Source organism: Astatotilapia calliptera, chromosome 20 (assembly GCF_900246225.1).
Source record: "Astatotilapia calliptera chromosome 20, fAstCal1.2, whole genome shotgun sequence".
NCBI classification, from domain to species: domain Eukaryota; kingdom Metazoa; phylum Chordata; class Actinopteri; order Cichliformes; family Cichlidae; genus Astatotilapia; species Astatotilapia calliptera.
Window position 1 is genome coordinate 17205264 of NC_039321.1, and position 27619 is coordinate 17232882.

At 44.6% G+C, this 27619-nt stretch overlaps 1 protein-coding gene across 1 annotated transcript; it reads right to left on the minus strand.

Moving 5' to 3' along the window:
* Positions 1–23015: 23015 nt before the first annotated feature.
* LOC113013784 (zinc finger BED domain-containing protein 1-like) lies at positions 23016–25173 on the minus strand. Its single transcript, XM_026154935.1, has 2 exons — positions 24664–25173; positions 23016–24031 (listed from the first exon to the last, which is right to left on the minus strand). Exons 1-2 carry the CDS (start codon positions 25133–25135, stop codon positions 23016–23018), a joined length of 1488 nt encoding a protein of 495 aa, XP_026010720.1. The 5' UTR covers positions 25136–25173.
* Positions 25174–27619: the final 2446 nt, after the last annotated feature.

The following is a 27619-nucleotide window of genomic DNA, read 5'->3' on the forward strand; positions in this document are numbered from 1 at the left end:
TAACCTCAGCTGTGCCGCAGCAAAATACTAACATAAATCCTTCAAGCGTGTAAACCCCTCTGGAAATCACTGAACATGGGTCAGAATAATTCAAAGACCACAGACAGGTCCGATAAAAAATCGAAATTACCTGTAAAACCAAAAAATAATAAAATAAAATATAAAATCACAAATAACGGCTCAGTACAACTCCCACTTCCGGTGACGTGTAACCTACGTCCGCGAATCGGTGAAGACTTCCATGATTACGTATCCAGAACATGCGGAAGTACTTACGTGACTGACTTTGTTTACAACTTAAGAACTGTAAGTTCAATGCATTCTAATTTATTTCCGGAACCCTATCCCGAACGATTATCGCCAGAAAACAGGTCAGTAAAACTGAAGGCTAGTGCAGATCTTTTCCCTACTACCACAAAAGCTAAAAGTGTTAAGATGATGTTGAATTTTGATGTTGAAGGCTCAGAGGAAAGTGAGAAACTAATGTATGCAGGATCATCCGCTCCAGCACAGCCAGGAAGTTTCAGAGGACGGAAAGATAAGAGTAGAGATATTTTTTTTTTGCTGTGGGAAGATAGGACATTGGTCTAGGGAGTGTCGATTTGCAGCTTCCAACAGGGCACACGCGCCTCGACCACAGAACGCAGTACAAGTTCCTGCCACTAGGCGTCAGCGGAGCTCTTCCAGTCAAGGTAACTGGCAACCACAAGAAGCACGCAATAATGGCTCCACATCTAGGCAGCCTTACAACCCGAATTTTAACCCACAAGGTAGACAAGCTAGAGGTGCAAATTTAGCTCAGTTTTCCAGCAGCCGCAGACACCCAGAGCAAAAATGAATTTGTGTATTTCATTTAACACAAAGGGTGAAATGTTTGCTGACACTGATAACAGCTTATGTTTTTTCTTTGCTATGCACCGACATGATGGAGAAGGAACAGCCTCTGTGTCAGCTGGACGCCTCAGCAGAGAATGAACTCAACATCCTTTTTGTCCGGTACTCTATGTCACACACTGTGCCAAAAAAAACGTGTACAGACACCACTACCAGGTAATCCCATGACTGGGAGCCACACTTTTGTCTCTCTCACACTGTTCAACAACATGATAACTGCTCACACCAGTGATTTATTGACTGCACACCTTATCACGCACAGCTGAAAAACAACAAGCCAGTATATGTCAAGCAATGTCCCATTTCTGCCGAAAAAGCCTCAGTCCGAGATGTCATCATAGGAGATTTATTGACTACAGGAGTAATAAAGCCCACAGTATCTCCATATAACACTCCTGTCAATCCTGTGCCAAAGCCTAACAAACCTGGCGTATGGCGTTTCATACAAGATTTAAGGCAAATTAATGCAGTCATTATGCCTCTGCCACCTCTCAGACGTTCCCAGCATATTGACATCTATTCCATCCACAGCTATACATTTTTCCGTGGTGGACCTGTGTTCCGCCTTTTTCTCAGTACCTGTGCATGAAGACACACAGCCGTTATTTGCATTCACACATAGAAATAAGCAGTACACTTGGACTCGTTTGCCCCAAGGCATGATAGACAGCCCTGCGGCTTTCTCAATGGTGGTCCGTGCTACCCTGGACAGCTTCACTCCTCCGGAGGGCTGTACTGGATGACCTCCTCCTCTGTGCTCCGAGTGAGGAACTATGTCAAACTGCTACACACATGCTTCTCCAGCACCTCCAACAGACTGGCCACAAAGCATCGGCAAAGAAAATGCAGTACTGTCAGACTTCTGTTCAATATTTGGGATTCACACTGTCTCACGGAAAACGTTCCATGACTGCAGACAGGGTCAAAGCTGTGACCTCCGTCCTTCGGCCCACTACACAGAAGGAAATGTTGTCCTTCTTAGGCATGGTGAACTATTGCAGACAGTGGATACCAGACTGTTCTTTTCATGACCACATTCTGCGTGAATGTTGTAAAAAAGACAAGCCTCCTCGAATACTGTGGTCCACAGAAATGACTGCCTCTTTCAATTAAAGGGAGTGCTGACCTCCGCCACTCAAAGGTGCTGCCTGTGGATTGTTCAGGGGATGCCGGCCTGCCTGAGGGCGGTAGCAGCTTGCTCTATCATGATAAGGGACTGCGAGAAGCTCACACTCTCACATGACACTATTCTACACACCAATCACCAGGTCACGACCATTCTAGCAAACATAACTAGACAACATATGACTGCACAACGTCGCTCAGGTTATGAAGCTACACTGACCTCCACAGCAAACCTCACCATAAAAGCGAGCAGCACACCCAATTCGCCAGCACATTTATTGATCCATATGCTGTGTTCTTCTGACCGACAGGATGGCTCAGACAGGCTTGATGTTCATGACTGCATGACACGTATACAGGAATCCACAGCACCACGTCCAGACTTAGAGCAAACACCTATCCCAGACTCAGCCACGGTTTATGTGGACGGTTCCTGTTCAAGGCCGAATGACAACTCATTTCTTTGTGGCTATTCAGTGGTAACATTGCCTGACATCATACTAGAGGCTCACTCATTACCATTTCACTCAGCACAAAAAGCAGAGCTCATGGCTTTAATACGCGCCTGTGAGCTCCATGTGGATAGGCGTGTGACAATTTACACAGACAGCCGCTATGCGTTTGGCGTCGTACATGACTTTGGCACATTGTGGAGACAAAGAGGATTTAGATCTGCTGACGGAAAATCAATTGCTAAATTCTGATTTTGTTCAAAGACTTTTTCAGGCTATACAGCTACCATCGGCCGTTGCAGTCGTTAAAACGAAAGGACACAGTACAGCTGACACAGACGAAGCAGCAGGTAATGCTCTAGTAGACGTGACTGCCAAGGCTGCAGCTGCATCACAGCTCCCACCTCCACAGGAAGTATTATCTGTGCCCCTACAGTTGCCACTTGTTACACTCCCAGACTATTTAGAAACAAATGTTGATTTAAACTTTATACAAGAGCAGGCCTCTGCATCTGATTACACCTATTGGGAGGATAATGACTGTACCTTAGATGACAGAGATGGCCTATACAAAATTTTGAGGGTTTGATTGCCCTCCCATATTCCCTGATGCCAGTCCTTGTCCGACATTTTCACTGTGTGAGTCATGTCGGACAAAGAGGGGTAATAGGGGCAATAAAATCAAGATTTGTAATTGAGAAAACATCACATGCAGTAAAAAGCATATTAGCAACCTGTCTAACATGTGCACGAACTAATGTAGGAAAACCAAAAGCAAAACATCAGCATTTATCACAACCAGATTTTCCATTTCATACATTATGACTCAATCTGCAGTAACCAAATTATCTCCATTTGAAATAAGACTATTTCCAACACCATGGTCAGCTTCCAGAGGGGCACCGCTAGTAGAAGGTGATGTATATTGCATTGTCCGACTATGTTCACAACCTGGTAGAAACACTGAATAATAACTATCAGAAAGTTTGTCTCTCTCAGCCTTTCCCCTCCACAGTTCCACCAGTGGAGACAAGGAGATGCGGTGTTGGTGAAGTCGCTAAAACCAAGGACACTCAGGGAGGCCGCGCGTTTTCCAGCCCCCAGACTGTACTGGCAGTGACGAAGAACCAGCATCCTCACAGACGGACAACCTCAGTGGATTCATGCCAGCAGGGTTAAGACCAGCCCAACCAGACCATCTCAGGCGTCGGATCAAGCAGACGACGTCTCCGGCGAGCCAACGCCCGGAACCAAAACAAATAAACACACAACGGGTAGATGACATCTCCGGCGAGCCAGCGCCCGGATCCAATCCACCTACACACACGCAATCACTGATTAACACACAACGTCTGAAAGAGCCACAGCAAGGTACTCGAACATCCAGCAGGAATAGAAAGCCAAAAGTACCACATGATGTCTAACCTGATAAAGCTAGACTCATTCCATCCTGATAATGGAGAAAATGAAATGCCCATTGTCATCATACGACGCTTATTCTATGTCTCTCGAACCTGGGACCAGGCCAGAAGACGACTGAAGAACTGTTTTTCTTATATATTTAGGTTATTTATCATATCTATCGCATTAACTTTAGGATTTTTCTTTGCTATTTTGTATTGTAGACTGCAACCATGTTCACATTTTTGCAGGTCGTATTTTGCTGACTATACCTCATGCTCCATTTGGCAAGACACCAACCTAGTACGCTCCTTACGTTCCCTAAAATCAGTAAATAGCAACATAGATGCCACTAATAAACCCTTTTATGCGCCCTCTAGAGCAGGAGTCAACTCCTGGTATGAAAATGCCAGAACAGCCGCTCGTGATTTAGGAAACAGTAACTGTTATGTCTGTTCAAAGGGTAATCCAGAACAGGTAATAGTAGGATACCCCATATCCGGTTTCCCCCTCACTGAGGGACTAGAGAAAATCGGCGGAGATAATGCTCTCCTTAAAGACACTTTACAGTTGACTCTGAGCCCTCTCGACTGCTTACTTAGACACACACACACACCAACTAACCCTGAGACTCCATTAGGCGAATTATTGAAGTTATCTAATGACACGGCAGGGACCTGCGCCCCAATGAAACGCCCTAAGACTAGGTTAAAGCCCTCACTACCCCTAGGACAGATCCCTTTCCATTTTAATACTAGTATGATATGTCTGCGCAGACTAAAGTTAACTGGCCCAGACACTCACATAGATTATACAAAGGATAACTATACATTTTTCTCTGACTCCCCAGGTGCATGCTGTAATGAGACATGGCTAGCTGTCTCTGTGGCTGAAGCTTTATCATATCTGGAGGAACACACACACAGTTCAAGTTTGAGCGGAGAATCGATCATTGTTCCCCCAGAAGGTGTATTAAATGATACTGACTGGGGGGAGTTAGTTAAATCACACATGGTCACGCGTCTAACTAGAGCAATCCCTAACGGTTATTGGTTGTGCAACAATACTCTTAGACTAGCCTTACCTGTTAATTGGACCGGTACCTGTGGTCTAGTGACCGTTGATGTATGCTGTACTTTCATTCCCAATAATACCGCCCCTAACGGTTCATTCACACAAGCTATGAATAGACTTGAAGCATTGAAGATAGAACTAATTGCCAATACAGGCCACGGTCAGTGGCTAGATAAGTGGCTACAGGACACGTTTGGAAAATGGAAGGAACTAATTGTAGCCTTTGTAACCGTTGCCGCATGTTTTCGATAATTATTGTCTGTTGTGTGATACCATGTATACGCTCTCAGAATTTTTGATATTAAGCTTGCTCGAAGGACCAGTTACATTTATGATTTATTTCACATTTATTATTTGTCTTTATATTATGTTATTACATTCTGTCTTTATACTATGTTATCATTTCATGATAAAAGGAGGGAACTGTTGTGATATTTTGATACCATGGTAGCATTTACAGGATATTGTTTTATAGTGATATTATACAGGAAAACTGTTACTCAATAAGGCCCATTTACTAGTTGTTTTTCTCTTTCTCTCTGACCCATGTATTAATGTGTAAGAATCACAGGATGGTACCTCAAGGTCGAAAACACCACAGAGATCACTTCCTTACTCCCATCCTCCCTTCCTTATCTTTTAGAAAAGAGCTTGTTAAAGGCCAGGTGGTTTGTTTCAGAATTCACTAATGAAAGAACTCTGTATTCTATGTCTAGGAGTGTATTTTGCTGGAATGATCATAAATTGTAGCTGAACTGATAAACTACACAAAGGATACTTCTTTGCTCAGAAGGCAGGAAGACGTTTCCTTATTTGGTCTGTACCGGTTTGAACTGAGAATCTGCTGACACACGAACCTTTTTTTTCCTCTATATAAACTGTTGTATACTGAATAAACCTTTGAGTTGATTTTGGAAGAGCAACCTGAAGCAGTTTCTGTGTCATTTTGTTCTCCCAAGCTACTCCCGGCGCTGTAACTAACCTGCTGAACGGCATACCTGAGCTTACTTTGAATAATTAATTTTATACAGAACTCTGCTTATCGGTGCTCACGCCTTGGAGGAAACCCGATCCATGGAGAAACCCGGGACGGAGATTTCTTTCAGTTAGTGTGTGCAGCTTTGTTCCCCATGTCTCGTTAGCCCTGATCTCTCCCAGCTGTGTCTCCCTTCTGTGGCCCATTTCCTCATTACTACCCTGTGTATTTAAGCCCTGTGTTTTCCCATGCTCAGTGTCGCGTCGTACCCTCAGATTATGCCTGTGTGTTTTTGGTTTCAGTGTTCAGTCCTCACTTCATGTTTTGTTTTCTGGCCAGCAATAAAGCTGAGGTTTTTGAGTTGCATTCCGTTTTCTGAGTCCTGCATTTGGATCCTCCTCTCTGCCTGCCCGCACACAGAGCCCTGACAGAACGACGCGACCAGTAACGGATCCAGCAGACTCCGTATGGTATCGGCGACCCGCAGTCTCCACCTTCCTCAAGGAGAGGGAGAGGCAGGGGGCTAGGTGTGCCTGGGAGCACGAGTCACCATTCGATGGGTCTCGGTTGGCTCTGGGTGGGCCCCGCAGCTTCCAAACTGCGATGGCTACCGCCGTTCCATCAGCTGTTCCGTCAGGGATGCGAGGTGCCAAGCGCTCTCCCTCGACGGCAGTGGCTCCTCCGTTTTCTGTTGTCACTCCACCGCTGCTCTCAGAATTCAGGCCCTGCAGGAGGGGCAAGCAGCGACGAAAGAAGGATTATGTGGTGGAAGACACTGGGCTTACTCCACTGCAATCCTTTGCTTTGTTTTTGGGACTTCCACGTTCGGAGCTACACAAACTTCCCGCCTCTTCGTCCCAGCCCGGCCCACCGAAAGACTTTCGGCCCGGTCTGCAGGAGGATTCGCAGTCTGGCTTACCTCCCTCTTCCCAGAGTGAGCGACGCTCACGCAGCCGTCGCTCCGCTTCCTCTGGACAGTCAGCAGTGGTGAGCAACAAAGACTGTCTTTCTCATGCTCCTCCTGAACTCATGAACATAACAAACAAAAAATCCACTCCTAAGATTCTGAAGACTACCTGCCATTCAAGTGAATCTAAATCTACTAACTTAAAGGTAGTTGAGTCTGTGTTTGTTAACCCTGTGAACCCCTGCTCTGAGGATTTAAGAACCTGTTTTCATTCTGCCCAATCTGAACCTAGTGTTAAAATGAATAAGACTACTCCACTTAAATCTGGGGGGAGAAATGTTCGAACTGCTGTGAAATTTCCGGAGGCTTCAAGTTCTGTTTTCAAGTCAGCTGATAGGGGGGTGGTTAATGTTTCTAAGCCAGCCTTTCAGCCATGTACTTTTCAGCAAGGGCGCAGGCAGTTGGTAGGGACAGAAATTGCAGGCTGTAACTCAGGCTCTCTGAAGGAAGGGGCTGTCTGTTCCCCAAGGACATTTAAGGACTCTAGTTGCACCTCTCTACAATCTATTAAGACTGTGGCTCTTCCCAGGGACTGTTCTGTGTTCCGGTTGAATGTTTCTGAGGTTGCCCCCTCTGCTAAGACTATATGCCCAGACCCAGTTGGCAATATTGGGCATTTTGAGACCATTCCTGAGCTTCTCGCTCCTCCTGTTTCTGCTCCTAGGGTAGCTCGGGCCCAGCGTTCCCCTCCACCCGTTTCAGTTCCTCGGGTGGAAGGGTTTGGGGTTCAGCTGGTGCCGGCACCCGTTCCTGTGCCAGCTGGAGGCTCAGGTGAGCCCTTCCAGCAGTTTTTGTCGTGTTCAGAAGGCTCAGGAGGATTAGCTCAGTCACCATCACAACCACCATCACTACAACCTTTATGGCAGTTCCCAGCTCAGTTTTCTGATCAGCAGCCACCTTCAGTTCAGTCAGCTGATCAGCAGCCACCTTCAGTTCAGTCAGCTGATCAGCAGTCACCTTCAGCTCAGTTTACAGTGTCCCCTGATCAGCAGCCACCTTCAGCTCAGTTTACAGTGTCTCCTGATCAGCAGCCACCTTCAGCTCAGTTAGCTGATCAGTAGCTACCTGTAGCCCTGTCACCTACTCCACTATCACTTTCACCTCAAGTTCAGTCATCCATAGCTCAGTCGTTACCGCAATCGGATTTTCTACACGCTTTGTTACAGTCCATAACCCAGTCAGTAGCTCAGTTAGTGAAGGAATCATTGGCGTTGTCATCCGCTAAATCAGCCACTCATCTCCACCCTCAGTCAGGGGTCCCTATTGCCTATGGCCCTGCATCCGCTCCAGCTGGAGGGCCCGAGGAGCCCAGCCAGCCTCATGTTTCGTCTGCTGGGGGTTTGGGAGAACCCAGCCAGCATCATGTTTCGTTCGCTGGGGGTTCGGGAGAACCCAGCCAGCCTCAAGCCACGTCCGCTGGAGGGCCCGAGGAGCCCGTCCAGCCTCAAGCCACGTCCGCTGGAGGGCCCGAGGAGCCCACCCAGCACCACGCCTCGTTAGCTGAGGGTCCTGGGGGACCCAGCCAGCACATCCTCACACCTGCTGATGGTCCGGGGAAATTGGTTCAGCCATCACCTGCTGAATCGTCCCCCGCGACTTTTACATCATCATCCGCAGCCGTCCCGCTGCTGTCAGGTTCCGCAGCCGTCCCGCTGCCGTCAGGTTCCGCAGCCGTCCCTTCATCCACGCCTGGTCCGGCCTCCGTGTCTCCATCCACGCCTGGTCCGGCTTCCGTGTCTTCATCCACGCCTGGTCCGGCCTCCGTGTCTTCATCCACGCCTGGTCCGGCTTCGGCTCTGCCTTCATCTTCGTCTGGTCCTGCGGTTGCCACACCGCCGTCAGAGCCAGCTCGACCCGTTCCGCCTCGCCTCTGCCGGCCTTTTTCCGGGCCTATTAGGTGGCATCATGGCCTTCGAGGACGGCCTCCGGAAAGGGTTGGTCGCCGCCGCTGGCATCGCGGCCGCCCTCCGGACCTGCTCAGTGGCCGCCACTGCCTTCCAAGTGGTCGGCCTCCGGACCTGTTCGCCCGTCGCCGCCGTTGCCGTGTGCACGGTCGGCCCCCTGAACTCGTCGTGGACTCTAGAGCTCCTTGTTTTTTCGTTTGGTCTCTGTCCCTCCGTCCTGGACCCCCTCCGCCCGCCCTGGCCTGGTGCTTTGTGCTTTTTTTTGTTTGGGGCTGTCGGGAGCCAGCCCTTTGAGTACTGTCACGGTTCTGGGTCCGTTGGACCCAGTATTTTGAGTTTATTATGTTTTGGTTCACTTTTGCATCATGGATTATTCTTTATTTCTCTGGTACTTTGTGTTTCAGTTATCTTGGTGTTTTGGATTGTTTCTTATTCTCTTGTTGTGATGTTTATTATTATTATTATTATCATTATTAGAGTTTCATGTTTCTATTATCCATGTTTTAGGAATGGTGGTTTCATGTATAGTTCAGTTCCATGTTTCATTTTCTGTCTCTGTGTTGAGTCCATGTCTCTGAGTTGTGATTCATGTTTCCTGTTTTATTGTGAAAGTCTTTGTCTTATGTTAGTGTGTGCAGCTTTGTTCCCCATGTCTCGTTAGCCCTGATCTCTCCCAGCTGTGTCTCCCTTCTGTGGCCCATTTCCTCATTACTACCCTGTGTATTTAAGCCCTGTGTTTTCCCATGCACAGTGTCGCGTCGTACCCTCAGATTATGCCTGTGTGTTTTTGGTTTCAGTGTTCAGTCCTCACTTCATGTTTTGTTTTCTGGCCAGCAATAAAGCTGAGGTTTTTGAGTTGCATTCCGTTTTCTGAGTCCTGCATTTGGATCCTCCTCTCTGCCTGCCCGCACACAGAGCCCTGACAGTGAAGGTAAGCGCGTCATGGACAAAAGTAAAACAGTATGTCGGATGTGCCACGCAATGCTCAATTACATGGGTGGGAACTACTGTGTTAGCGCAGTTAGCTCGTTAACGTGTTGACATCGTCCAGCCCCACGCACTGGCCAATCTGCGGTAGCTCGTTAACGGAGATTTGCAGTGTTGTGGCGTTAACGTCATTTCAGATGAACGCTGACAGCACTAGTGGGAACAAAATCAATATGACTGCACATTTATGCCGACATCACCCTAGTGCAAAGATAAGTGGAAGCAGACAAAAACAACAAGCACGCATGCTACAAACTTTACCCGAGTCATTTAGACAGCCGTTAGCACATGATTCTCCTTATGGGGACCTGATATATTTAATATGCTGCTGAGAGTATACCCCAGAAGAAGCGTATAGTATAGCTTTTATTTTGGAAAGAGCCATTTCTCTGTAATAAACTCTCTTTTCCAAAGATGAGTGTTTTCTCAATCAGATAGAATTATTTATTTTATCCCCTTGTTGTTTCAGCAACATTAAATTTAAAAACTGTACATTTGAGTTAAAATATATATTTATAATTTTAATAAAGACAAATTAAAAAAGCATGAACATTTTTTTGTATCGAAAAAATATCAAACCGTGATACCAAAATATCGAACCGAACCGAACCGTGAATTTTGTGTATCGTTGCACCCCTATTCAGCACCTGTCGAACATCTTCTGGGACAAATGGAGAAAAGAGTTTCTTCCTACCCTCCAGCCACGCTGCAAATGGCAATCAAGCCAGCCTAACATGAGCTTAGGAAGTGTTGTGGTACTTAAAGACAGTCAAGTGCCAAGAAATGAATGGCCTCTTCGTCTCATAACTAAGGTGTTCCCAAGTAAAGATGGTAAAATACGTACCATGGAAATTAAGTTAGCCAAATCAGATGGTACAAAGGTGTTAACCAGACCTATCTCAGAGATTGTACCTTTGGTGCCTTCTTAACATGTTGTTTACCCCAATATTTAATTGTGGCGTTTATTCACACCAGGCGGGGAGTGTTCTGTTATCACTAAAAGTTGTAAAATGTTGTATCTGTCACGGCTCGGGGCAGCGGCCGTGTGAAGAGTGGAAAGGAGGACTCAAACGCAGCGCTTCCTTAGATGTGAAGGTGATTTATTGACAATACTGAACATAATGTGGAGATGGCAAACAGAACTAAGGACGAACTAAACTGGGAGAAACTACACAAAGGGAGTGGCAAACCTGAACATGAAGGGAGAACAGCAGGGAGAGCACGCAGGGGATTCACCGGGTATGAACACAGACGACGCGACGAGGAGCAGAGGAAAACACACACTATAAGTACACAGAGAGACACTGGGAAATCACACACAGGTGGGGGAAACAGCTGGACCTGATTAACCTGACGAGACAGGGGAACACTAACACCAGGGACCAATAGAGGGAGCACAAACCCAGAACCCAGTATCTAAAATCCCAAACACAAACCATCCCAAAACAGCCCATGAATAATAAAGAGAATAATAACAATAAAGAACACAAACACAAAGTCACTGAGTCATGGTCGCAGGACCATGACAGTATCACTAAAATATCATTCTCTGTCAGTTGTTATTTTTTTATGTGTTTACAGCGCCATCTGTGATTGCTCCAAGTAATGCACTTTAGAAACGGCTTTATTTTGGAAGAAACTTTATTGAACAGGAAGTCCGCTCAGTCAAGCAAAGCAAGTGAGCAAGAAGAAGGGAAACATATCGGCACACAGTTTATGGTGTCCTGTTGGAAAAAATACTGTCCACATCTTCTGTTTATGGTTGTATCACCGGTATGTACTTAAAGTATAAGTTGCAACTTTGTTTTTTGTACAATATGTTGCCCGCTAATGCAGTATTTGGCTGTAGAGCTATATCTTTTGTTAAGCTAGTTACCTGTGATTTTGGAGGTCATCTGGGATAGCATCAGTAGTAGTTTAAAAAGTTTACATGACATATGCTATGTAGTAGCAAGGTGGTATAAAAATGCATATTATGCTGCACATATGTATGTCATGACTGTATTTTTTGTCTTGTTTTTAGTTTTACCCTTTTGAATGTAAGTAAACCTGTTGACAATGCTCATCGGTCTTCAGAGTGGTGATATAAGAAAGGTGTTGACGCCCCTGCATCAGACATGCACCATAACTGGCACCAACCTGTTATGGCTTCAGTTATCTGTCTCTCGTCCATATCCAAAGTAGGCTTGGTTTGCATTGAGGGTCTAGCATATAGTGATGGGTCGTTCGCGAACGAAATGGCTCTTAGAGCCGGATCTTTGACGTGAACGACGCGAGCCGGCTCCTCGAGCCGTCACGTGGGGGGTTTTTTTTTCCGCTTCACTCTGCACGCGAGCTTTGTGCTTTACGCTGGGCAGAGGGGGGGAGAGGCGGTAGTTACGCTCAGTAGCACAGGAACAGAGCCAGAGGGAGAGAGAGAGAAAGAGAGCCAGGGACATCAACGTCACATTAGAAAGGTATAGTAATTAGGGATGGGTACCAGTATCCGGTGCCATCATGGCACCGGTTCTGACATAAACGGTAGTAACCAGACCGAAAAGGAGCGCACATTTCGGTGCTTTATTTTGGTGCTTTTTTTCCTGAGATGTCATACACTTTGAATTCTAGCCAATCATTTTACGTTTCCGAGGATAGTAGGCGGGTCCAGGTACGTACGTTCTTTTAGAGCAGAGCTACAGATTAAAAATGCCCAAGGCGAAGCGGTCAAAAGTCTGGCTGTACTTCACAGCAAAATATGCAAACACAGCAGCCTGCAATAAGTGCTTTAAGCTGATACTGTGATACTGTCAAAGGAGGTAACACCTCGAATCCGATGAAACACCTGGCGACGCATAGTGTTTTTTTTAAAAGCCGAAAAATGCGCCGTATTTGATAGCTTGCTGCGAGACCTCACAACGAGCACATCTACTGCGGGTGGGTTGCCTGTTATTGGACCTGGAGTCACCAACATCCCCCAAAAACCCAAAGAGGAGAGTCCTGGCCCCTAGCCCTGCCAGTGTAGCAGAAATGATGACGGATGATGATGGCAGCAGCAGCCGTTCTTCTCTGCGTGAGTAGCTTAATGTTGTTCGTGTGTAATTTACGTTGAGTAGGCTAACCACGTTATTACATTAATGCATGTAAGGTGAACTAGCAAACACCGTCGTAGTTACATGCGGCTGTCTTCTTGTTTGATGACAGATACTCCCTTCACCCTGGCCAAAAAGGCTAAAATGACCAAAGAAAAAGTGGAAAACAGTTAAACATGAGACATTTTTAGACAAAGTTGGTGTTTTTTCCATTGATTAAGCACTGCTTCCAGCCAAGAGTGATACCATATATGCCCTCTAGCTGCAGAAAAGGCTAACATTGTTATCTTTTTACAAAAAAACAGCTGAACATGAGAGGTTGTTGGACCAATTTTGTGTTCTCCATTCTTTAAGCACCGGTTTGAGCACCGTTTAAGCACCGGCACCGTTTCAAAAGTACCGGTTTGGTACTTGGGTATCGGATAAAACCTAAACGATACCCATCCCTAATAGTAATCATCCACAACTATTTTTGGTTGCAGATGATAAAGGATTCAGAAAGTTTATTCATGCGGGCCCATATGACAGAGAATATGCATGTTCTTTTTGTTTTCATATTATAATTTATATTAAATTGTGTTATGGTTTGCAGTGTTTTGTGTTGTTTTCACTTTCAATTCAATTCAATTTTATTTATATAGCGCCAAATCACAACAAAAGTCGCCTCAAGGCGCTTCATAGATACAGAGAAAAACCCAACAATCATATGACCCCCTATGAGCAAGCACTTTGGCGACAGTGGGAAGGAAAAACTCCCTTTTAACAGGAAGAAACCTCCGGCAGAACCAGGCTCAGGGAGGGGCGGCCATCTGCTGCGACCGGTTGGGGTGAGAGAAGGAAGACAGGATAAAAGACATGCTGTGGAAGAGAGACAGAGGTTAATAACAGATATGATTCAATGCAGAGAGGTCTATTAATACATAGTGAGTGAGAAAGGTGACTGGAAAGGAAAAACTCAATGCATCATGGGAATCCCCCGGCAGCCTATGTCTATTGCAGCATAACTAAGGGAGGATTCAGGATCACCTGGTCCAGCGCTAACTATATGCTTTAGCAAAAAGGAAAGTTTTAAGCCTAATCTTAAAAGTAGAGATAGTGTCTGTCTCCCGAATCCAAACTGGAAGCTGGTTCCACAGAAGAGGGGCCTGAAAACTGAAGGCTCTCCCTCCCATTCTACTTTTAAATACTGTAGGAACAACAAGTAGGCCTGCAGAGCGAGAGCGAAGTGCTCTAATAGGGTGATATGGTACTACAAGGTCATTAAGATAAGATGGGGCCTGATTATTTAAGACCTTGTATGTGAGGAGCAGGATTTTGAATTCAATTCTGGATTTAATAGGAAGCCAATGAAGGGAAGCCAAAACAGGAGAAATATGCTCTCTCTTTCTAGTCCCTGTCAGGACTCTTGCTGCAGCATTTTGGATTAGTTGAAGGCTTTTCAGCGAGTTTTTTGGACATCCTGATAATAATGAATTACAGTAGTCCAGCCTGGAAGTAATAAATGCATGAACTAGTTTTTCAGCGTCACTCCGAGACAGGATATTTCTAATTTTAGAGATGTTGTGCAAATGGAAGAATGCAGTCTTACATATTTGTTTAATATGTGCATTGAAGGACATGTCCTGGTCAAAAATGACTCCAAGGTTCCTCAACGCGTTACTGGAGGCCAAGGTAATGCCATCCAGAGTAAGAATCTGGTTAGATACCATATTTCTAAGATTTTCAGGGCCGAGTACAATAACCTCAGTTTTATCTGAATTAAGAAGCAGAAAGTTAGCGGCCATCCAGGTCGTTATGTCTTTAAGACATTCCTGCAGTTTAACTAATTGGTGTGTGTTATCTGGCTTCATGGACAGATAGAGCTGGGTGTCATCGGCATAACAGTGAAAATGTATGCTATGTCTTCTAATGATGTTGCCTAAGGGAAGCATGTATAATGTAAACAGAATTGGTCCTAGCACTGAACCCTGTGGAACTCCATAATTAACCTCAGTGTGTGAAGAGGACTCTCCATTTACATGCACAAATTGGAGTCTATTAGCTAGATATGATACAAACCACTGCAGTGCAGTACCTGTAATACCTACAGCATGTTCTGATCGCTCTAATAGGATATTATGGTCAACAGTATCGAACGCTGCACTGAGGTCTAGCAGGACAAGCACAGAGATGAGTCCACTGTCAGAGGCCATAAGAAGATCATTTGTAACCTTCACTAAAGCTGTTTCTGTGCTGTGATGAGCTCTGAAACTCTTCAAATAAACCATTCCTCTGCAGATGATCTGTTAGCTGTTTGACAACTACTCTTTCAAGGATTTTTGATATAAAAGGAAGGTTGGAGATTGGCCTATAATTAGCTAAGACTGCTGGGTCTAGAGATGGCTTTTTGAGTAAAGGTTTAACTACAGCCAGCTTGAAGGCCTGTGGTACATAGCCAATTATTAGAGATAGGTTGATCATATTTAAGATCGAAGAATTAATTAATGGCAGGACTTCTTTGAGCAGTTTTGTAGGAATGGGGTCTAAAAGACAGGTTGAAGGTTTGGAGGAAGTAATTATTGAAGTTAACTCAGAAAGATCAATTGGAGAAAAAGAGTCTAACTTAACATCAATGGTACTAAGAGTAGCTGTAGATAATATTACATCTGTGGGATGATTACTGGTAATTTTTTCTCTAATGATAAAAATTTTATTTGTGAAGAAGTTCATGAAGTCATTACTAGTTAACGTTAAAGGGATGGTTGGCTCAAAAGAGCTCTGACTTTTTGTCAGCCTGGCTACAGTGCTGAAGAGAAACCTGGGGTTGTTCTTATTTTCTTACTTTAAATTTGTAAAAGGAGAAAGCTGAAAATTTAAATAGTTAAAAGTTGAAATGTGAATAGTTGATTTTTGTATTAGGGAGAGGTAAGTGACGGAAGTGACGGACAAGGTAAGCGACTCATGTTGTAACTGACGTCAGACGCCGGAGATTTTGGCGGAAAATTAAAGCAAATGGTAGTTTAGATTTGAACAAATTCATTTAAGCTTCAGTATTACCAAATACACTTATCAATTGTCTTATAACTAACACTATTTGTCTAAATAATCTCCAACACCCTGGAGAACAACGAGGAGAGTTTAGAGGCTCTCCAAGATTATATTGATCAGTGCTTTCAGGATCTCGTGATGAAGAAGACCCAGTGTGCAGCTTCCCCGGTCAAACCTGAGACGCCGTCGTCGAAAAGACAACGCCCGGCAGATTCCCCCGGCTCAACATCGCCAGCCGGCAAAGATATTGCCGACATACTGGAGTCAATCGACAAGCGATTGTCCAGTTTCGACGCAAGGCTGTCCTTGGTGGAGATTCTTCACCGAGAATTTAAATGCTTGCGAGAATCCCTGGAGTACAGCCAGCAGCAGGTGGAAACGCTTGCTGCTGAAAATGCCACGCTAAGGGAGTCGGTAAAATGTCTCACAGATAATGTTACCCAGCTCAATAGAGAAAATAAAAAAATAAAGGAAACAGTTATCGATCTACAAGCTCGTAGCATGCGTGATAATCTGGTATTTTCTGGTATTCCAGAAGCCGCTGGAGAGGACGCGGAGACCACGGTAAAAAGCTTCATCAAAACCCACCTGAAGCTGCCGGAGGACACTGTGAAGAACATCGTCTTCGATCGGGTACATCGCCTCGGCCCCATTCGGGCTACGGCCGGGAGACCACGTCCTATCGTGGCCAAATTCGGCCACTTCAAACAAAAGCAACATGTGAAAAGCCGTGGCAGGGAATTAAAAGGAACGGACTTCAGCGTGAACGACCAGTTCCCCAAAGAGATCTTGGAACGACGCAGGGTCCTCTTCCCAATCCGACGCGGCTTCATCCAGAAGGGCTCCCGCGCTGTCAACGCTGTGGACCGGCTGTACATGGACGGACAGCTCCACCGCGACCCCAACATCACTCCGTGGCTGTATTAACCTCACACCAGATAAGAATCAGCTACACCCTTTCCCTATCCACTCACACTAGCTTGCATTAACATCTGTTTAACTTACCAGTATCAAATCGCATCTTAAAGTGTGATTTCATAGCAGAATTAACACCGTCACTCTCCGTCAGTGATTTAATTGGAATGTTTACGTTTTGTTTTTTTTCTTCTCGTTTTTTTTTCCTCTTTTCCCCCTCTTGGTTTTATGCTGCTCACCCCTGTCCTTGGTTTCTTTCTTTATTCCTTTCACTGCCTCGATCACCTGCTTCGACACTCATCCACAAACATCCTTTATTTCGACACATACGCACCATGCGCTCAAAGGCAGCACATTTACTTCAGTCAGACAGCGCACACAGTCATTTAGGATACACACACTTAAGCCAAGCCTACTCATATTAGTAATTATGCATACACAAAGTCAGACTCAGGGAGCATCTCGCCACACATTTTTTCTCTCTCTCCTTCTCTTTATTTATGAACAAGTGACGTATTCTCTCCACCTGTCTAAGCGACGCACACAGCATACATCCCTAGTTATACACAAACATCTATGGGTACACTGAGGTTCATTACATGGAATATAAATGGAGCTGGCTCCAGAGAAAAGAGGTTAAAAATATTTAACCAACTCAAAAAACTACAGGCAGATGTTGTCCTATTACAAGAGACCCACAGACCTCTTAGAGGTTCGAATGAACTTAAAACACCTGAGTTTCCCAATGTGTTCTCAGCTTGTTATAATTCTAGACAAAGGGGAGTAGCAATTTTAATACATAAAAATATTAATTTCACAGTACTCGATACAGTTATAGATCCAGAGGGCAGATTCTTAATCATTAAACTATCTATACTTGATAAAAAGCTATGTATTGCAAGTGTATATGGTCCAAATGTTGATGATCCCTCATTCTTTCACGGTTTTTTCAGTGCACTCTCTGAACACTTAGATGGCACACTTGTTCTTGGAGGCGACCTCAACCTTGGACTAAATGAAGACATGGATAGGCTCAATACAGCGGGAACTCAGCGTAATTGGCAGTCCACAAACATAATCAAACAGTATATGAGCAACTTTGGTCTTTGCGATGCATGGCGCTCCCTTCACCCCACCAGTAAGGAATATACTTTTTTCTCACATGTCCATCACTCCTACTCTTGTCTGGATTATTTTTTGGTCAGCAGCTCACTGCTGAACGACATTTCAGACACTGAGATTCACCCTATAGCTGTCAGCGATCATGGTCCTGTATCTTTAACACTAATGCACAAGAATAATACTACGCCAAGAAAAAACTGGAGATTTAATATATCACTACTTAAAGATGAAGGCTTTATTAAATATTTTTAAAAAGAGTGGACTTCATATTTGGACTATAATGACACTCCCGAAACATCAGCTTCTGTTCTATGGGAAGCAGGGAAAGCTGTGATGAGAGGTAAAATAATTTCTTTCTCATCACATAAAAAGAAAAAAGAAAACAAAAATATTCAGGAATTAGAAAAAAACATCAAATCACTAGAAGAAGCCTACGCGTCCCACCAAGATCAGGAAACATTGAACAAAATACGCAAAACAAAACTAGAATTAAATGAGATAATTGATAAAAAAACAAAATTCTTAGTACAAAGACTACGCCTACAAAATTATGAACATGGTAATAAATCCGGTCAATTTCTAGCAAACCAGCTAAAAATAAATAAAGAAAAAACAACTATATGTGCTGTTCAAGATTCATCTGGGAACACAGTATATGAACCGATACAAATAAACAACATTTTCAGGGATTTTTATAAAACGTTGTATTCACCACAAATAAACCCATCTAAAAAAGAAATTGATCAGTTTTTGGACAACATAACTCTTCCAAAATTATTGGACACTCAAGCATTCACCACTGACACCAGGTGAACTCCAGGAAGCCCTGATAAGTATGCCCAATAATAAGGCTCCAGGTCCAGACGGCTTTCCTGCAGAATTCTACAAAGAATTCTGGTCGATTCTAGCACCAGTTTTCTACAGAACGTTGTTGGAAATTAAAGAAAAGGGCAGACTTCCATCAAATATGAATTCTGCAAACATTAATCTCCTGCTAAAACCAGGCAAAGACCCTGTATATCCCTCAAGCTATCGTCCAATATCCCTTATAAATGTAGACCTTAAAATAATCTGCAAAGCTCTCTCAAAGAGACTGGAGAAAATAACCCCCCTCTTAATTCATCCTGACCAAACTGGTTTCATAAAAGGTAGGCACTCATCAACAAATACACGTAGATTACTTAATTTGATAGACTACTCATACAGTAAAAACCTAGAAACTACAATATTCTCTTTAGACGCAGAAAAAGCATTTGACAGAGTTAACTGGAAATTTCTGTTTGCAACGTTACACAAATTTGGTTTTGGATCCTCTTTCATAAACTGGTTAAAAATATTATATAATTCCCCAACAGTTTGTGTTAGAACAAATGACCAGACATCCTCCAGCTTCTGTCTCTTGAGGGGCACCAGGCAGGGATGCCCACTCTCCCCTTCACTGTTTGCAATTTTTATTGAACCACTAGCAGCAGCAATTAGACAGAATTCAGTAATTAAGGGCATAAAATGCAAGAACGTGGAACATAAAATCAGCCTTTATGCGGATGATGTGTTACTCTTTCTCCAAAATTCACAAACCAATATCTCTGGGGTGATTGAATTGATAAACTCTTTTGCAAGAATATCAGATTACTCAATTAACTGGTCAAAATCTACAGTCCTACCGATTAATTGCTCCTTCCATAATTCCTCTTCTACACCACTGCAATCGGGAAATATAAAATATTTAGGTATTAATGTTTCTCCCAAGCTTGCAGATCTAACTAAATTAAACCATATCCCACTTTTAAAGAAGGTAGAAGATGATCTGGCTAGATGGAAATGTCTACCCATATCATTCATGGGAAGGGTTGCCGCTATAAAAATGATGGTCTTACCAAAAATAAATTATTTATTCTCAATGATCCCAACTAAACCGCCACAAGATTGGTTCAGATCTCTAGATTCATGTATGTCCAAATTCCTTTGGAAAAATAAACCCCCACGTATAAGCTTAAAAACACTACAAAAGACCAAGGATAAAGGAGGACTAGAACTGCCTAACTTTCAGCACTACTTCTTAGCCAACAGGCTTCAGTTTATCTCAGGATGGCTAAAACATACCCTCTTAGATGAACCTTGGCTAGATGTAGAACAAGCACTCTGCAATAATCTAGAGATCTCAGACCTACCATTTATCAGCTCAAACATCCAACGACATGAATGCTTTAAAAGCATCAACATCAGCTCTTCTCTGACAGCATGGTGGGAGTTTCTAAAATTGACGGCGTCTTCATTATTCCCATGCAAACGTACACCTATCTGGAACAACCCTGACATATTACAAAACAATAATATGATAAACTTTTCAGATTGGAGTGGTAAAGGAATCAAATATGTAGAACATATACTAGAAGGAACAGAATTTATTTCATTTGATGGACTAGTTACACAATATGGGATCAACAAGAAAAGATTTTTAGAATATCAACAAATTAAATCCATAGTAAAAAAGAAATTTAAACCGGGTCAAGTTGAACTACAAACACCACCAAGTGTGGTTCAATTTCTTACTCTTAAAACCCCCAAATTACTATCCAAAATATACAGAATGCTTTCTAAAACAGATGAATCAATATCACTTCCTATTGCAAAATGGGAAGCGGATTTATCAACTTAGACCTAAACTTCTGGTCTCAGATTTGCTTAAAAACCTTTCATCTAATTAGAAATCCCAGTCTTCAATTTATGTAATATTTTGTATTGAATTGAGTGCACTATACAGGTCATCGGATGTTCAAGATGGGCTTTACGTCTACCAACAACTGCTCACACTGCCAAACCAATTCACCGGACAATTATATCCATGCTCTTTGGTTCTGTCCACCAGTTCAGAAGTTTTGGCGCGAGATATGTGAAGACTTATCGAAGTGTCTGAACTGTAACATTCCAACTTCCCTCTTAGTGTGTTTGTTGGGCAGCTTAGATAATGTCACTTCAGAAAAGAATATCGCCCATATGGTTTTCACTGCCCTATGCATAGCCAAGAAAACAGTCCTCATGAACTGGAAAAATACAAATAATCTTAATTCTAACCAATATAGAAATTATCTATTAGATTACATTAGTCTTGATACAGCCTCTGCCACCACATCAGATCAATTGCTCTGGGCTCCTTTGATCAGCTCCATCACCTAGTGGGGGTGGGGGGTTCTTAGTTTGGTCCCGCCTTCACTGTTGTGATTGGTGTGGGGGTAGGGATAGGCTTAGGGCATCTGGGGGTTCCCTGGAGGCATCTTCCTTGGGGGGCTCAACCCGGGGTAGCAGTCATGTCAGATTAGGGGTTCTGTTGGCTCTCAGGTGACTGTTTCCTCGCGGCTGCGTGCAGCGGGGCTAGGGGAGGGTCTGTGCTGACGGACGTGGGTTACTGACCTGGTAGCCTGGCTGCCCCTGGGTGGGTCCGGGATGAGCGTGAGGTTCTGGGGGCACTCCGTCTCTGGGCTGGGACCTGGACTGGGCCTCGGGGGCTTGGGTCCTGGTTGGTGTGTTGCCGGGGTTGTGGGCGGGTGGGTGCATGGGGGCCCAGCCCTGGAGCAGGGTGCCGCCGGTATATCGAGCCACCTGGGGGGCTCTTCAACTGGTGGGGGAGATTGTCACATCTTGCAGGAGCTTTCCTCTCCTCAGGGGCTCCCTCTGCAGGAGGGGGAGATACAGGAGAGGTGGAGGAAGATCTCAGCCTGGGTGTTTATTGTCTTATGTAGTCTGGAAGAAGAGTGGATGGTGGGGTGGGTGCAGTTTTCTCTGTGGTGGGGTTGGGTGGACTGTCCCGGGCTCTGTGGGGCCGGGAGGCGCTGCTGCACTGGGCCCCGGTCTGGATGGGCCTGGGCCCCCTTTCCCTGGCGGGTCGCGGAGTATGGGGGTGCCTCCCTCTTCCCGCTCCACCACAACCACCCACACATGCAGGACCTTGGAGTAGGGGTATGTCACCAGGGTGCAGAGGAGGCTACCCCCCCCCCCCCCCCCTCTGTCCCCTTCTGGCTGCCTCTGCCTCAATTTTATCCCACAACTTAGACATTCACATTACTCACACTCTCATTACACATACATATAGGATCTTGGGGGTGGGCACGATACACGGAATCCAAAGTACCATCAGGGTGTACACCCCACCCCTGGCGTCGTTGCCCACCTCTCAATTTTAAATACACGTAGACATTGAGGGCTAGCAGGAGGGATATTGCGCTTACCTGCTGCTCTCTGGCAGGTAGCTCCATGCCCTCCTGGGTTTTAAATGCACCTTAGAACACACATGCATCAACACTACAATGAGCGGGTGGAGGGAGGTTTGGAGTCTTCTCTCACCCCCATTCTCTGCGGCCTGCTGGAGCGGGGGGGCTAGGAGGAGGAGTTGGCCGTCCGACTGCGGTCTGGAGTGTGGGGCCTTCCTGCTGCTGCGGAGTCGGGGCGGTCTGCCTTCCCCCCACCGCAGGGAAAAGGGTAACACCACCTGGGTCTGGGTGCAGTTCCCCCCTCCAGGGGCAAGGGTACCTAGACCCGGTTTGTAGAGTACGCTTGGGGAGTGTGATCGTGTGTACAGCGTAGAGCTGGGCGATATGAGATTTTTCCATATCACGATATGTTTTTTTCATTTCAGGCGATAACGATATATATCACGATATAAGCCAAATAACTAAATTTGTAAGATTTAAATGTGATGTTGCTCACAAGTAAAATGTGAAATAATCAGCCGCTTGTTTTGATTTAAATATTTAAAGCGTTTAAGTTTGAAAATAGAACAAACAAAACAGACTACTAAATTGTCACTTCCACTTAGAAACAAAATATTAATTCTAAAAATAAATCTTAGTTTTTTTTTTACAGAAGAACAGACAAAATTGACTAACTTTTGTCAATGTCAATATCAAATGAACTGAGAACTAAAAGGAAATTCTCACTCTCCTTGTTGTATAGCTGAGCTTTTCCAACAGTTTTAAAATAAAGATGCTAACAGAACATTCTTTAAATCCTAGGTACACATCCAAGGTGCAACACACACACACACACACACACACACACATATATATATATATATATATATATATATAACTTTAGTCTGAAAAAAGCCTACAGGTTGTGGGACAGGAAGACAAGTCTATCCACTGCTTCAGGCTTTAAAGCGGCCCTGTGGCAAGTCACAATATTACCCCCTGTACTAAATACCCTCTCAGAGGGGCTGCTGGTTGCGGGGATGCACAGGTAGCGCTTTGCCAGGCAGCTAACTCTTGGGAAGCTTCTGTTGTTGATTTTCCACCACTCAAGTGGGTCCATTTCACTGTCTGCATCAGGTGCCAGCAAGTACTTTTCAAGCTCCTTTTCAACTGTCTCTTTCTCAGTGAGCCCTGTGCTGGTGGGGTGGGATTTCTTAAAGAAACTGCCCAGTGACTTTCTCTGTTTCTTCTGGGTTGGTAGTACTGCAGCAGCTCCACCATCTTCTGTTTCCTCCGTTCCAGCTGAAGTGGATGGGTGCTCAATTTGCCCCAACATCTCATACACTGCTCTCATTTTGATGGCATCAACGTGTTCTGCATTAATGTATTGTACTTTGAAGCGCGGATCTAGCAGGGTTGCAACATCAAGCAGTTCATTTGTAATCTGGTCATTGTACTTTTCATCAAGGTATGTCATGACTGTCATCTTAAGGTCTTTTGTAAGTTGTGTTTCAACCTCAGATGGTTTCAGAATCTGTGTTCTGAAAAGGTGAAGCATCGGCTTGAGGTAGGACACACTCACGTAACACTCTCCAGAAAGTGAATCTGTGAATTCCAGTAGTGGGTTCAGGGCCACATGCACAGACTCCAGAACATCTAGATCTTGCCAGGAGGGAACCAAGTGCCTGGTCTTCTTATCTGCACTGAGGACCTGAGAGATAGCTTTATGTTGCTCCAGAACCCTCCTAACCATTTTTTGGCGTGAGCCCCACCTGGTGGGCGACTCTGTCACTAACTTGTGCTGGGGTAGGTGAAGCTCCTCCTGAGCAGCAGCCAATTCCCTTTTCTTCTTCCAAGAGAAACTGAAGGTGGCCACCACTCTCTTACACACGGCCACAGCTCGCTCAGTCCTCTTGTCTTTGCCGGCTTTTTCTGTGGATAAAAAGGTAAATAATAGCACATATTAACCTCAGAATTTAATTTAAGATTTTTGATTTTTTTTTTCCAGTCACAAATAAATTTCACTGCCCTGAAAACACATTTACTTGCTATGATTGTACTTTTACTTTTTTAAATTTTGCTGACAGACTGACCAAATTTTTTTTTTCTTATATCGTTAGCTTCATAGCATAATTGCCTAAGTCATTTGACTTAGTCAAATGACTTAGGCAATTATGCTATGAAGCTAACGATATTTAAAAAGGTGACAGAGGCTGGTGTTATCAACATCATTGTTTGACGTTTTCATCACTTGTTCTTAAAGAGCTGAGGTTCTGTATTAGCCAATTGGGATCCTGATAGAACCCCAAAATTCTAAATTTTATTTGGCACATTTTGTCAACTTGATTTACACTGAAGAGTGACTGAATATTTGCCTATTATGCATGCCAACAGCAACTATTACCTCAAATAAATAGGCTGACATGAAGAATATTCTTTCTGATGTTTATTTTTTAACAATAACCATTGAAGTGATTTAGATCTCTAGCTTTTAATATGTTTACATGGGCTCAAAAACACAATTAAAAGAGGCATTTTTAATTTTATTCTGCTTCCCAACTTACCGATAGCTGAGTGAAGTCGATGTCCGAAGCACTGCAGCCGGGTCCAGTTATTCAGGGATGTGGCCTTCACTATATTTGTCCCACTATCGGTTGTGATGCAGACTTGTTTGTCTTCACTCAGTCCCCAGGATGCAAGCGCTTCTGACAGTCCTAATGCAATTACTTCACCCGTGTGGTCGTCGGGAAGGTAGGCAGCTTGAAGACATTTGCTTTTCAGATTCCAGTCTTGGTCGATATAGTGGGCAGTAAGGCTAAGGTAAGGTTCTGACGTGCGACTTGACCACATGTCGGATGTAGTAGCGAAGAACGATACAGTTTGTAGCTCCTTCTCAACAGCCTCACGGCACTCTCTATATAGCGTTGGAAGCGCTATCTGAGAGAAATGTTTACGTCCAGGGAGTTGGTAACGAGGATCCAGTACCTTAATTAGCTGCTTGAATCCTTCATTTTCGACCGTGTTTATTGGTAGCATGTCTTTAGCAAGACAGTAGGCTATGGCATTCGTTATGTCGCTATGTCTCTTAGCTTTTTTTGTCATATGGTAAGACGCTGGAGAAAGCCGACTCAATTGACTGTTGCTGCTTCGCAGGGATTCCCCCGGTTGTTTTCGATGACAAATTAGCACTTTCAGTCAGAGATTGCGCGTGCTCTTGTGGGTGGCACTGCTTCAGGTGATGAAACAGGTTAGTTGTATTTCCAGTCTTGGTGGGAACATGCTGTCGGCACAACTTACAGTGCGTGCTACTCTGTTTTTTGTCGGACTTCAAATAGCCGAAATATCTCCACACTACGGAACTTTTCCGGCCCTTCCTTTCGACAATCTCTTCGGCATTCGAGCTGTCATCTGTGTTCTCTTCCGTTCTCTCGGTTGATTTTTCTCTACTTGGTGCACTCATTTTCTCCATCACCCAGTCGACACGGCGGTTAGCTGCTAGCTGCTTCACAAACAAATACGCACGTGCGCCTTGGCACTTGTGCTGTACGTAACAAGTCACGTGACGTGACGCTGCGGCTGTGATTGGTTCGGCTCTGCGCTACTTAATTTGGATTGGATGACTTTTTTTTTTCTTTTTTTTTTTTTTAAGAGGACAAGAGCGGCGAGGTCTATCGCGATAGTTTAATTTCTCTATCGAGTAAAAGTTATATCGCGATACATATCGTTATCGTTATATCGCCCAGCTCTAGTACAGCGTCTCTTTATGTCTGTCTCCACGTTGGTTGAGTGTGGAGTAAGTGCATATGAGAGCATGAGGGTGGGAATGGATGTTTGTATCTGTGTGTGCCTGTATGTCTGTGTCTATATGTCCGGTTGGGTGTCAGGCGCCACCTCTCTGGGGACATCTCAGGCCCTCCAAGGTTTGGAGGTCTATCTCCCCCCACCACCACTTCCCCTGCCAGTGGCGGACCCCCTCAGACATCGGTGCGTTGGTGGTTCTTTGTGTCCGGGGATGGGCGTCCAGGTACACACCGGCTCACTCCTTGGCGGCCGCTTATCGGGGCCTGGAGCCTGGGGCTCGCTCGGGCCACTTCGGAGGTGGGGTGCCCCCGGTCTCTCGGCCTGGGGCTCGGTCACTCAGGCGCAGCTGGCTGCCGGCGGAGCTCACGGGCGCGTCACTGCAACTCCCCCTGGCTTCTGCTCCGCGGCTGCTGAGTGAGCCCTCATCTGGGACTCTCCTCAGCTCTTTCTGGGACAGTGGCGCGGCTGCCCCTCTGTTGGTCTTCCTTGGTCTCTTGTGTTCTGGGGGCCTCTGGATGTCTGGAGTTTTGATCTCCTCCATACCTGCTTCATGCCCTGGAGGACGGGGCTGTGGCCCCCCCACACCCTCTAGCAGATTATTACATGAAGGAACCTTTTAAAAAACAAAAAACAAGCGCGTCCATGCTCACAGGTGTACACACGGTTGATCACACTCACAAACTACACCCTTTTTGGCTCCTACCTCAAAGCACACTGTGTTCTGTTGATCTTATGTGCTGCACAATAATGTTTAATATTTAGTATTTACTGTCATATTCCCATATATCATTGTGATGTTGTTTATTCTATTACTCTTGTTCTCTTCTGCTTGTTTTCTTTTTTCTTTCTCAGCAGGTGACCCAGGTGATTGATATATGCATTTTTTTTTCTCTGCCCGTTCTGTTGGTTTTTGTCTTTTGCCCTTCTCCCCCGTCCCTCTTCTCAGCTGTTTCTCTTTCCCTCTTTCTTTATCCCCTTCTTTCCCCCAGTCAAGTCTGTCCCGTATTCAGTAAGTGAAAATAAAATAAACAATAAAACGTGAATCAAATGGACCATTACGGCAAGGCTGGGATGGTAAATTTGGTAAAGTAAATCCGTTGGGCATCTTTCTTTGCCTTTAGACAACAATTCTGATGGCAAAAGAGCCAAACGGGACAGGCAAAAAAAAAAAAAAAAAAAGTTTATTCATGCGGGCCCATATGACAGAGAATATGCATGTTCTTTTTGTTTTCATATTATAATTTATATTTAATTGTGTTATGGTTTGCAGTGTTTTGTGTTGTTTTCACTTTAAATTTGTAAGAGGAGAAAGCTGAAAATTTAAATAGTTAAAAGTTGAAATGTGAATAGTTGATTTTTGTATTATATGATTTATTTATTACATTTTATGTGGAGTGAATAAATAAAAGTATATTTACGGTGGGCCCTAGAGACAAAGCACATACAAACTTCAAATCACGTACAAACTCTGAAGCACGTACAAACTCTGAAGCACGTACAAAAGACATGTCACGGTATGGCATGGCACACCGTGGAAGGAGTGGGGAAGGAGGACCCAGGCGCGGTGCTCTATGTACAAACAGTGTTTATTTACAGAGTGAAAACAACGTAACAATAAATCCCCGTGTTCTCCCAGACTCCCGTGTCGTGTCTCCCGTGAATAGGCCGTGTGCTCTCTGCTCTCCGTGCCTTCCATGCTCTTCCTGCGGGAAACAATAG

Bases quoted from the DNA above. Each gene is read 5' to 3' on its own strand.
- LOC113013784 (XM_026154935.1), bottom strand. From the start codon at position 25,135: ATGCTACCAATAAACACGGTCGAAAATGAAGGATTCAAGCAGCTAATT. The intron at 24,032-24,663 runs GTAAGTTGGGAA...TTTTATCCACAG, and splicing joins TCGACTTCACTCAGCTATCG to AAAAAGCCGGCAAAGACAAG.